Source organism: Pagrus pagrus (assembly GCF_965226575.1).
Source record: "Pagrus pagrus genome assembly, chromosome: 18".
NCBI classification, from domain to species: domain Eukaryota; kingdom Metazoa; phylum Chordata; class Actinopteri; order Spariformes; family Sparidae; genus Pagrus; species Pagrus pagrus.
This window is the reverse complement of record NC_140202.1, coordinates 24,235,931-24,248,678: the sequence shown is the minus strand read 5'-3', so window position 1 is coordinate 24,248,678 and position 12,748 is coordinate 24,235,931. Positions and strand designations below refer to the sequence as shown.

The following is a 12,748-nucleotide window of genomic DNA, read 5'->3' as shown; positions in this document are numbered from 1 at the left end:
ACAGTCATGCCAACAGTGCACTGAGGTTTTTGTTCAGTCTTCTCATGTGTCTGTATCACTGTGTTTACTCACAGCACAGAAATACAAGCCTTTGTCTCCTGGCTCCAGACTCTTCACTGTGAAGCTCCCGGTGAAAGAGTCAGGTTTGGTGGCTGAGAATTTCTCTTTGCTGAAATCTCCAAAGTCATGACCATCTTTGCCGAATCTTGTGTACACTATTTGTTTCATTGTTTCTCCTGGCAGCTGTCTGTACCAGTACATCTGGGTATAGGCCACAGTCTTGGTGTGGCTGCAGTTCATTGTTGCATTTTCACCCTTGTCTTTCCACAGTATGTCAGCCTGTTTGACACCACTTCCATCAGTCAGACCTGTGTGAAAAACAGTTAACAATACCTGAGGTGAACATTTTAATTTGCACACAGCAGAACATTTACTGTTTTTGTAGTCTTTGCTTGTTAGATCTCTAAGCAACATTCAAGTCAATAATGCGGTGTACTGATCTTTTTGTACGTCACCATTTATCCAGAGCAGAAATAACAACAAGCTGAAGAGACCATGTTTTGTGATGTCCATGTTCAGAAAGTCAGAGTCAAACACATAACTGCCAGTGAAGTTACAGAGACAAAGAGTTGCAGGTGGGAGTGTCATATAGTATGATACGAGCCGTTTGATCACAGTAACTGGGTACATTTGTGGTCCTCGAGGTCCCCCTACAGTGCATGAGATAAACAGTCATGCCAACAGTGCACTGAGGTTTTTGTTCAGCGTTCTCATGTGTCTGTATCACTGTGTTCACTCACAGCACAGAAATACAAGCCTTTATCTCCTGGCTCCAGATTCTTCACTGTGAATGTCCCTCTGTCAGCGTCAGGTTTGGTGACTGAGAATTTCTCCTCACTGAAGTTGAGTTCAAAGACAGGATTGGAGTTTGCCACGGTCAACACTATTTGTTGCATTGCTTTTCCTGGCAGCTGTCTGTACCAGTACATCTGGTAATAGCCGGTACCCTTCGTGTGGCTGCATTTCATTTCTGCACTGTCACCCTCATCTTTCCACAGCATGTCAGTCTGGTTGACATCATTCCCATATATTAGACCTGTGTGATTAACAAAGAAGGATTAAACAAACAAATCTTTATAATCAACCAATTTTTGGATGTTATTTTCTGACATAACGTCCATTTAACAAGTGAAAAACATGATCAAAAATCTGTTTATTTAAACTGTCCACAGTTGATTGTATTGTAAATTACCTGTAGTCCACAGCACAATGATTGATAATCTGAGGAGGCCGTTATGAATGATGATAATATCCATGCTGTGTTAGAAATAAACTGCCAGAGTCTCTAATAGATACAAGGATATAAAGAGCTGCAGGTGGGAGTGACACTGGATTGTATGATGTGATACTTTGAGCTTCTGTATGCAAGTCTTTAAATGGGAGTAAAAGTGGTGCAAGAGGTCCCCCTACAGTCCATCACTCCCCAGTCATGTTGACAGAGTTTGTATGCATGCATGCACATACAGCACATATATATATCTAAATGCCAACAATTAGCCGTTTCCCCTTCTTTCCCTCCCAAGTGAGTGATCTACCTCCACCCTACAAACAAATTAACTCCCTCTTTCTTCTGGCAAGAGATTCAACAACTTAAGAACGCTTAAGACCAAGACCCTAAGGTCAGTGGCATATATCTGGACCGAAGTAGAAAAGAGAGAAAAAGAGGAAACTGACTGTTTGTCCACCACTACTTGAACTTAACCATACTCTTCTAATCCTTCAGGGGACAAGAGAAGTTCATAATCATAAAAAACAAACCAAAATATTAATACAAATTAAAAAAACTACTTGGATTTTCATCAAACTACAAGATATCTAAAGATTCCGGGGAGTACGTGAAGGTATCATTAGTTTCGTCACGGCATTGGCAACACAACGGCTGATGATTGGTTAAAAATGTTATTTTAAGTACACATCAACCAATGAGGAGTCGCTTAATGTCACAAGACCCGCCCTCAATCTAGAGCTTGTTGTGGTTGACTTGGAAACCGTTTCAGCGTCGTTGGTGTGACTGGAGGATAACATAATCACTGCAGGGAAATACACGCAGTTAGCTTACCCTTAGCTTACCCCGACCTGGCTTTATAAACACATGTATGTAGAATTTGGTTTATATCGAAGCTCAGACTGTTTGTGGAAGAAGCTAAGTCTGTCTGGACCAAGTAAACAATGCCGCTTAGTTTAGCTAACGCTAGCAAGCTAACGTAGCTAACACTTATCAGCCTAGCTTCTCACAAAGGTTTGCTTTTCCGATTGTTTTCGCCTCAGCTGAACAGATATCCATTCATATACGACGCAGTTTTGTTCTAGTGTTTTAATCTCAATTTCTTAATTTATATGAAACACATAGTGGTTTGCTAAACCAACTGTTGACTGTAAAATAAAGCAAAGTATGAGCCAGCAGTAGATATTTTATGGTGCAACGTTAACCTTAACAATGTTTGGCATTTTCAGAATGAAAGCCTTCTTCCCTGGATTACTCTCCTCATGCACTGAAAGACATTACGGTGCCTGACAATGCAGGCAGGTGAGTGTCTGAAAGTAGCTAGTAATAACATATTGTAAAAATGACCCATTGCAAGTAAAAAGTCCTACAATAATTAAGCTGTACAGGAGTATAATCAGCAAAATATACTCTAAGTATCAAAAGTGATACTTATTAGAATACAGAATACTTTTTCAGAGTTTTATTATCATACAATATGTCATATTAGTGAATTATTATTATTATTATTATTATTATTATATTATTATTTAGGTAAGTAAGTATAGGCAGTATTGTATGTGCTGTTTGGTGGTTTAATCTACAAAAAGGCACCTTCTTTTACTTTGTCGATCATGTTTTGTATGTATGTAAATAAATGTGGTGGAGTAGAAATCAAATGGAAATACAACTACCTCAGGATTGTACTGGAGTGCATTATGTAAGCAAATTTACCATTCACCACAGCAGCACGGATCGGCTGATCATTGACCCCTTCTGAGTGATCGTATGAAATGTTCTGTGTTTTGCCCATTAATGACGGTCTCCCCTTTTAAAGGTGAGAGTGATGACCGGGCAAAGACCCGGGAAAGATTCAATGAAGTGTTCAAGAAATACACTGAGCCAGAGAAGAAAAAGGTGAAGAAGAAGAAAAAGGCTGAAACTCAGGAGACGATTATAGTACGTGTTCTGATATCTGCAAACGTCATATCAAACTTTAATGATCTGACAGTTTAAGGTTGAAATACCCACACATATTGTATATTGACATCTCTTTGCTTCCCTCTTCCCCTGTTTCTTTTAGCTTCAGGATCTAAAGAAAAATCTTGAGAAGGACACAGAAGATGACGAGACCATCCTCCAGAACACATATAACCCCGAAGAGGGCAGCCCTCGCTACACCAAAAATAAACGAAGAGAGAGGGAAACAGTGGAAAAGGTTAATGCCAACAACAGTAAAAATCAAGAGGAGATTCAGACTTCAAAAGGCAAGAAGAAGAGTAAGAGGGAGCTTCCTTCTCCCCCTGTACCTGAGGACATCTCGAGTTACATCCAGGAGGATGTGGATGCTTCCAAGTCTGAGATCGCTTTGCAGCCAGATGATGTAGGTGGTGGAAAGGAACCAAAGCGAAAAAGTAAGAAGGATTTATTGTTGCATTGTCTCCCTTGTCATCCTACAGTATGTCAGTATAGTTGTCATGCAAACAGTGTACTGGGTATTTTGTTCAGCTTTCACATTTGTCTGGAAATGTGTTGGTAAAGGCAAAGGAGCTACAGAGGCCAAGGCAGAGCGTCAGGTGGAGGACGCAGAGGACAAGCTGCTGCATGATTACCAGCAGCAGATCGCACAGGAGGAGGAGAGGACCTTAAAGAAGACAAAGGCGAAGTCTGAGGAAGAGTCTGTTGTCTCCCAAAAAATTACACTAAATAATGAAGGTGGGAAGAAGAAAAAGAAAAAGCTGAAATCTGTAATCACAGAGCCGGAAATTGGGTGTGTATTTCTGCTAATATGATTTGTAAATGAGTAATAAAGCTACAGGCTACAGTTTTGAGCAGCATTTTGAAGATTTTTATACTTTTTGGTCCACTAGGGATCATGATGACGATGCTGACCAGGATGCTGATGTGGAAAACGAAACAGAATCCAAGGGAAAGAAGAAAAAGATGAAGAAAAAACATGGTAACAGGATGTTGGTCGTCAGCAAAGTTCCCTTTCAAAGTCAATATAATGTATGATGATGATGATGAAGATTTCAATTTCCCATTTTTCAGTTGTCGAAGAAAAGAGTGAAACTGATGTAGAAGCTCCACAGAAGCCAACATTTGATGACAGCCTCGTGCTGGGAGTGTACGTCCACAGAACAGATCGCCTCAAGAACAACCTGCTCATCTCACACCCCATGGTGAAGATCCATGTTGTGGATGAAATCACTGGACAGTATGTGAAGAAAGAAGACTGGTGAGAATGGACACTGTGGCACCTACATTACTGCAGTTCACTTTTTAATTACACTTTTATATCATGTTTACACATTGGTATTAGTGTTGTGTTTCAATTTCTGGGTACATTCTTTGTTTTGATGCTTAATTGTAACATCTGGCCCACAGTTATTCATGTTAGATAAATCAAGGAGTGGTCTACAGTTATTGTAACGTCTGATTTCAAAGGCAGAAGAAGGTGGTAAAACCTATGAATGAACACAATACATTTTAGTAACCTCCCAACTGTGTGGCTTCAGTTTCAGTATTTTTATACTTTTGCTTTGAAATGAAATGTCTGTCTTTTTCATTTTCATAGCCATCGGCCTGTCTCCTCGTTTTATGAGAAAGAGAACGTGGACCACATTCTTCCCATCATGACTCAACCTTTTGACTTCAAGAAGAACAAATCGATCATCCCCGAGTGGCAGGAACAGATCATCTTCAATGAACGCTTTGGTTATTTTGTTGAGCAAAATGATGAAAGCCCCAGAGTTCTGCTCTTCTTTGAAGTAAGAGACACTTCAGGAAGTTGTATTTGGCCAATTTTAATGTAGATGTGAGTAACTGTTTATTTAAATGTTTCTGTAAGATCCTGGACTTCATGACCATGGAAGAAGCAAAAGCCAAAGTTGATGTTGACAAGCATGAGCGAGGATTCAGGAAGATTGCATGGGCATTCCTCAAGGTACTATATTTGGTTTGGTCAATCAGAAAGAAAGTCTGAATTTGTTTAAATTGCTCTTTTTAATACTTATTTCCTGCATCTTTTAGGTTGTTGGCGCGAATAGTGTGCTGAATATCGACAGGAAAGTTCGCCTCCAGCTCTTCTGCCCTCCACCTCGGGCAAAAAGACAACCTAAAACAATTGAGGTGGTCGAGTGGTGGAGGAAGTTCCCCCGAAACAAATACGCATCCACCCTTTATGTCACGGTGAAAGGAATTAAACTCCCTGAGCATGTGAGTTAGTTGCTGCTTTGTAGCTGTAACAATTTATTTATCTTTGTAATGGATACTTCTGTCTCACATTTCTACGAGATTCAGTAATATGTTGAAGCTGAAATGGTTTTTGTTCTGCAGGTGGACCCCAGTATTCGGTCCATGATGGCTTTACAGGAGGAGAGGGGAAGCACCTCCTACAGTGAACTGCAGAATGAAGTCACCAAGAGAAGCCTGTCACAACCGCTAGACAGCAAGCCGCCAGTCTTGAGATGGAGCAGGCTGCCTGGACAGGTTGGGGGAATTCAGAATTTATATTTGATTATAACAGCCGCCTCGTGTGGGGGTAATAATGGGTGACGCTGCTTCCGGGAAGGACAGAATTGTCTGTGGCCGTCTCAACTTTTTGGCTGGAGATCTTAAAAAATTTAAGGAAAGCACAATTTGCTCAAACAAGAATGAAGCTGGAATGCACCAAACCAGAAATTCAGACATTCATTCTAGGACACATTGTGGGACCATCTTAAAAAATGTTTATCCTCAGTAAAGTTATTATTCTTCTTCTGTCATGTTTCTGTAAGATTAGACACTTCACTGTGGGTGGAACTACTTATACATGCCAAAAAGTTATACTCTGATTAAATACTTTGAGGCAGGTAAACACAAATCTAATCAGATCACTTTATTTGGCATCCATGGAGCTTAGTTGGCATCTCAAAGCAGAATTACTTCAATCACATTTAAGAAATATTGTATGTAACCACAGCTATAGTCAGGGAAAGTATGAATATGAAATGTCCGTATGTTTTTGACCCAGACTGAAACATGATTGCATGAGCATCACCAGACTCTTTCTGTTAAAGGCCTGTCAGATTCCAAACAAGCTCATGCTGTCATTCCGCGGTGGTCAGATGGGCTGCTTCACAGTGCTCTTCTCTCATGCTGGGACATTACTGGCTGCAGCGTGTGCTGACAGAGACACTTTCCCTGTTGTAGGTAAGCAACACCTCATCTGTGTAAAACTGCCCCTGCTGATGTGCCTCTTGACACCTCAGCAGAAATACACAGCTCATTAACTCGCTGTTTATACGCCGTAGTCATGAACGGCTCTCAGGAGGAGACGTCTAGCATATACAAAAAAACATATAAATTAATTACTCAAAAAATAATCTGTTGTCGTATTGTTTCAGTGTATGAGATTCCCTCTGGCAAAGCTCTGGCTGCCTTTCGTGGCCATCTGAAAATAGTCTACGATCTCTGCTGGTCCAGAGATGATCGGAGCCTTTTGTCTGCCTCCTCTGATGGAACTGTCAGGTAAGTTTCTGTTTGTTATATTTTTAAAAAAGCAGCGAGTGTACGATTGTCTACTGTCACTGCTGGTGAATGAATTGCTGTTCTTTGTAGCACCTCTCGGGGGAGCAAGTCCTCCTTGTAGTAAATGGCTCACTGTGTCTTTACGTCAGCAGTGACACAGCATGTTTCGGGCTAAGTGGTGACACACTGACTCAAAAGTATTATTTAAAGAACATTCCTCGACGCACAAAGGAGCGTTTGCATTATTCAGTTGTTATTGCTCTCCTCCCTTAGAGAGTGGAATGTGGAGAAGCTTCTCACAACAGCCCAGAAGGTGCTTCCTCATCCGTCCTTTGTGTACTGTGCTCAGTACCACCCCACAGCCCAGAACCTGGTGGTGAGTGGGGGCTATGACTCAGTGATACGAGTGTGGAGGCTTGATGTCGATGATGTGAACGGCCAGCTGCTGCAGGAGTTCGAAGGTCACAACAGTTTCATCAACACAATTTGTTTTGACTCTGAAGGTAGGAATTATATTTATTATTTATGCGTTTACCATCCACGATTAAACAAACTGTGGTGCACTGTTTATTAGGCTTAGGCTTGACTTCTTCTGTAACGTGATAGAAGAGTGTTGTACTTGTCTCTCATTGAAGTTTATGTTCCTTTTGATGCAATTAGGCAGAAGAATGTTCTCTGCAGACTACACAGGCCTCATCATTGTGTGGAAAACTAAAACTAATGACAGCAGGCAGCGTCAGCCATGTCAGCGCTGGTGCATAGAGAAGGTACAGGAGATAATATTTCGAATGTTTGATGTGCATGTATACACGTACAGTAGAATTTGAAACGTGAAGAAATATGAAATTGTGCATGTTTTCTCTCTGCAGAAAATCGAGGAGAGTGACCTCAGAGGTATCTCCATCAACATGCTGCAGCTCCATCCGAATGGGCGGTGCCTGCTCATCCATGCCAAGGGCAGCGTCCTGAGGATGATGGACTTGAGAATGTAAATATAATAAGAAGCACCATGTGTTAATATAGGAAACTTTCTGTAACTTTTGCTGCTGACTTCATGGTATGCTATACGTCCATTTAAATTACACGGTGCGAAAAAAAGGCATGGTCACTTGTTATGACTGGAGAGAATTGGTGCATCTTAGCCGTTGTGAGTACATGATAACTCATTAGCAATGGGTTCCTTCTCTTTAATACAATAGAAGTAGATGGCAATCAGTTTGTGGTGCTCCACATAATAAAACTCAAATAGGAGAGAAAAAAGTATGCTATATAAAACCATGTGACTCATCTGCTCCTTTCAGTCTGGCTGTGAAGAAGTACAATGGAGCCATAAACTACAGAGAGCGCATCTACAGCACTTTCACACCCTGTGGGAACTTCCTCTTCTCTGGCAGCGAGGACGGGATGGCATATGTCTGGAACACATACACAGGTGGGAATCATGTTTATTTTTCTGTAACAAAGAAGCCAGGTGTCTCTTCCCAGTATTCTGTGCATTTGCTCCAGCTGTAAGCCTTGTTGTCTTCTCAGGTGACCAAGTTGCAGTCTACTCGGAGCTCTGTTACCGCACCGCTCTCCACAGCGTGGCATTCCACCCCCACGAAAACATGGTAGCTTTCTGTGCCTACGGTCAGAGCCAGCCCGTCCACGTGTACCTGTACGACCGCAAAGGTTTGTGAAAACATCTGAATCGTTCATCAATGTGCTCAGACCTTGCAGTGTTAGCTCAGACTGTGTCATGCTGTATCACACAGTGTCCCAGCTGGAGCTGCACAACGTAAAAGCAGCGTCGACTGTCAGCAGAGCAGCTTCTGTGGACACAAAAACCATCAGACACACACCTGACCCCCCCGCATTACAGGACACATCTGGTACTTCAGCCCTGGATCAGTTCGCCCAAGCAACAAGACTTTCACTGAAAATGCAGTATGTGAAGGAGCAGCTGGACTCTGCACTTGTAAGTACTCATACTTTATTGCTTTAACATGAGTATACATAGAAATAAAGACATTAAACATTCTGTCCTTTTTAGGAACCACATCCAAGGTTTTCAACGTCTGGATACATGAATGAGCAGGGTACTGTATGCTTTTATCTTTTGTACAGTTTAGCATAACAAACATAATGTGCTTCATTACATCTCGACCAACCCACGTTAATCCTACGCTGTCTCTTTATTTACACACTAAATAATCTGTCTGTTGTGTGTTTGGTTTGCAGACAAAATGGGGATTACTCACACAGGGAGGAGTCTGACATTAGATTCTGGCACAGTGAGTGTTTGATCAGTCCTCCTTAAACACACCTTTGTATACTCAGTCTTTATTCAGGCCATAGATGGTGATGTGACCTGTCGGGCTCTTCATGCCAACACTGATTTTGTTCTCTAATCTGTTAACCAGCTTGTTTTTGGATTTCCTCAAGTGCTTAGGAAGGAAATGCCACAAAAATAAGTCTGTAGACTGTTTTAATAATTAATTATTTGTTAAGCACAGCATTACAGAAGTGCTTTTTGTTTTTCAGGTTATCCTGCCTTCAATTTAATCTTGACCTTAAATTGACTTCTGCACTGTACATGAAGCACTTAACAGAAAATTGCATTAGGAAGCCCCTGAAGGTCTTCACCAAACAGAAAGTAGTCATTACATGACTGCCGTTTTTAAAATAAACCAAAGTAGTATGCAACTCACATCCAGCTTTTTCTTTTAAGACGGGATTAAACGCTTCGTTACCTCCTCCGTCTCTCCTGTCGCCGCACTCCAAGCTGCAGCTGTCTGGTTCTCTGGCGGAGCAGCTTATCCCGCAGGCGGCTCTTAGCACCCAAAACCGTGAGTGGCTTGTACAGTTAATCACACTGTTACGTGTCTTTGACCAATGAATGGTTTAACTGCAGCTCCCGGATACTGTGGGGTCAAATATTTTCTAAGATTATTGCTGCACAAGGTATAGCATGTGGTGACCAAATGCTTCCAGCATTTCGGTGTAGAGTCTCTTGAAGCATGTACACCATACACAGAGAGAAAGATGGACCGCTTGTGATGTTCACGTGTGTCCGTAAGTGATCTCTGTAAACACAAGTCACTCTCTCGTGATACAGTTCAAGATAAAATATTCATCGTTCCTTTTCTTGTTGTTTCAGGTGGGTTCAGTCCAGTCGGTCAACGTCTGAGAGGAGCTTCATCTTACAAGCAGTCGGTAAGGCTGATAAAGGGGCAACTGGAGGATATATGATGTTCTGGACCTTTGCTTTAGGAATGTTTCTCTAACTGAATCAGTCAACTGCTAATAGGGTCTGCCACAAAGCATACCTCCATTTAAATGGCTACTCCAGGATTAAACTAAAGTTCCTCTTCTCCCTCAGACTCTTCCTGACTCCCTTCCCTCAGGCCTCCGTGTGGAAACAGACTCTCCTCCTGTTCAACAAGTCGTGAGTATCCACTGAGGCTGTGAGCTCAGTCACATGCAGTCTCCCCCCCTCCTCGTATTCAGTCCCTCCGCCTCTGTGTTCCTCTTTTAGGTTGTCTCGCTCTTTAACTACAAAGCGAATCGAGCGGATGAACTGACCGTACGCCGCGGTGATGTCATCCAAGTGCTGTACAAAGACAATGAGTCATGGTGGTTCGGGCGCCTGGCCAATGGGCAGCAGGGATATTTTCTGGCTTCTCATGTAGCAGATCAGAGTAAGTGGATTATATTTTCCTTTGATGGTATTGATTCATGTATTTAATGTATATAAAACTTCTAAAACTAAAGAGTTTTTTTTTTTAATTGTAGTAGATTTCAATGAAGAGGCGAGTCAGTCTAACACAACCTTTGCTGAGGGGACTGTGGAGAGGTCAACACCAAGCAGGGTAAGAAGACTGAGTGAAACTAGCATCTGTCTTGTGAATCATAACTTTTTCAGTTTCATTTTGGGCTAAAAGGAGTCAAAGGATGTGGCTGGATGTGTGTCTGTGGTGTTCTCTTTTTCTATTTGGTGAAAGTGATACTTCATGGTGATACCGTCTTTCTGTTGGCCGTAAAAACACCCTCTGAAGGTCTGAATGGTGGCTTTTAAAGGTCTGATGGTATTTACCAGTGGTCAGCTTGAACTGATGTGAGCTACAGATTAAATGCCAAACAAAAATGCCTGCAGACTGCTGTCGTCTTCCCAATTTTTTTTTATTGTACATAGTAGACAGCATCTTTTGTGCATGCATACATCACCTCAAGTCACCTCAGGAAGATCATCTGCGGTTGATACTTTGTCATGTCCTGAATAAAAGAAGGATTGTGAAAGAGATAGCGGTGTGTCAATATTTATAGCTCTGTAAATGTTCAGTATGTTCCAAACAGCTGACATTGTGACAGTAAAGACTTCCATCCTCTATTATTTTCTGGTAAAACTAAGATAAGTCATGAGCCACTAATTATCCTTCAGTGTGTGTGTGAGGGAGAAGGATTTCATGTTTTAAAAATGCATGATGGTTGTGGTCTGTCGTACAATATCTGTAAGGTACGGTTCCTTTCCTGTCTTCTCATAGAGAAGTTCTGTTCCATTTTTTTCTCCTTCCCGACTTTTACAAGGTGTCTGCTGCGGTCAGTTCTTCGGGGGAGCTTATGTTTCTCTCTGAGCCGACCCTCTCTGACACCGAACCTGAGTTGACTGATGCCAGGTAAAAGTGGAACTAGACAACTTTTCATCTTTCCCCCCTCCTAGTGATTTCCTGTGGTATTACCATTGGTGCTATTGCAAAGACGGCGCTAGCAACATGGCTACAGCAAGCATCATGGCTACTGTCCAGACCAAAAAACAATCCCAATTTGACCTAGAAAAGCTGATCTCAGTGCTTTGAAAAGGCAGGATAAAACACCCAGTTGTATTAATAAGTAGGCAGGTTTTATTTCTTACTGATCTTGCAGAAAGAATGCTGGTTTTGATCTGTCTCAAATCCTGCAGGTAAGAAGAAACAGCGAGGGAACAGACTTTGACACAGCACCTGAGCGCTCTCCATCTAGTGAATGCCTGTCCATTCACTCTTGTTTAACCTCAGTTCCTGTCACTCTCACCTCTTCGCCTTCTTTGCCTCCTCCATCAGCTGGGTGTTTTTTCCACATGCCACCCTTACCTGGGGATATGAACAAACCCCTCTGTAAAAAATACTTCAGAACATAGATAGGAATAAAACTGGACAGTTTAGAGTATGTAGGTGCTACTGAAGTGGAGTAAATCCTCCTTATCACTGCATGAGGTCCCATGTGTTGTTTTTCAGTAAGAATAGCAAGATTACAAAGGGTTTATGACTGACTCTTCTATGGTTTAGAACTAATGAATGCTGATGGTGAACCATGTCTTTTTTTCCACAGAGCTAGAAGGAAAAAGAAGGTGAAAAAGTCGGGAGGGGCTTCATTTTCAGATGCCTCAGAGTCGAGCAGGAGGAGAGGCAGGTCAACAGACAGACCTCTCCCGAAGAGACCGACGGGCCGGACTAACGGTGCCTTTGAGCCTGAAACATAAACCCACGGTCACATGATTTCTTTCAACTCGTGTGCTCAAATACATTTTTGTAATGACGATAAACTTTGCAGGAGTTTTTTATATTTAACAGTCGGTATGTTCTATACTGTATTGTATTTAATACAGATTGACTAATGAAATGTTATAAATTAAAAAATGTCCTCTAGTTTATTTTGTATGTTAAATGTAAATATTTATTGCTGTAAGCACAAATTGAATAATATGTACATTTTTACAGATGATATAGAAAACAACATTTCTGTAATATTTTCTTAGCCTATAAGAGATTGAAGTTTGTATGTGACACATTTTCACAACTGTAAAAATAAAATGTGTGTTCATTTCTAAATGTTTTGTTTTTATCTTTTATACATCACACGAAGTCTCACTTTTCATATCTAAAACTCTGAGAGTGAAGTCAAACATACACAAATCATTAATGATATAATTTTAACTACACAGGAATGTCATTGATG

At 41.3% G+C, this 12,748-nt stretch overlaps 1 protein-coding gene across 4 annotated transcripts; it reads left to right on the top strand.

Annotated features, from left to right (window-relative positions):
* Positions 1-2,048: 2,048 nt before the first annotated feature.
* Positions 2,049-12,598, top strand: ahi1 (Abelson helper integration site 1). 4 transcript variants are annotated; one of them, XM_084381552.1, is made up of 28 exons: positions 2,049-2,299; positions 2,515-2,587; positions 3,102-3,223; positions 3,348-3,678; positions 3,806-4,034; positions 4,135-4,223; positions 4,316-4,502; positions 4,842-5,034; positions 5,115-5,210; positions 5,297-5,482; positions 5,603-5,755; positions 6,325-6,457; positions 6,652-6,775; positions 7,049-7,278; positions 7,436-7,542; positions 7,645-7,763; positions 8,077-8,207; positions 8,306-8,446; positions 8,530-8,732; positions 8,808-8,853; positions 8,996-9,048; positions 9,486-9,603; positions 9,915-9,970; positions 10,137-10,202; positions 10,293-10,455; positions 10,553-10,626; positions 11,342-11,430; positions 12,122-12,598. In XM_084381552.1, exons 2-28 carry the CDS (start codon positions 2,578-2,580, stop codon positions 12,270-12,272), a joined length of 3,600 nt encoding a protein of 1,199 aa, XP_084237678.1. In that variant the 5' UTR covers positions 2,049-2,299; positions 2,515-2,577; the 3' UTR covers positions 12,273-12,598. The 4 variants fall into 4 exon arrangements, with proteins under 4 accessions (XP_084237678.1, XP_084237677.1, XP_084237676.1 ...); XM_084381551.1 differs by having other exon boundaries at positions 2,049-2,154; positions 10,550-10,626; positions 12,122-12,597; XM_084381550.1 differs by having other exon boundaries at positions 10,550-10,626; positions 12,122-12,597.
* The last annotated feature ends 150 nt before the right edge of the window (positions 12,599-12,748 follow it).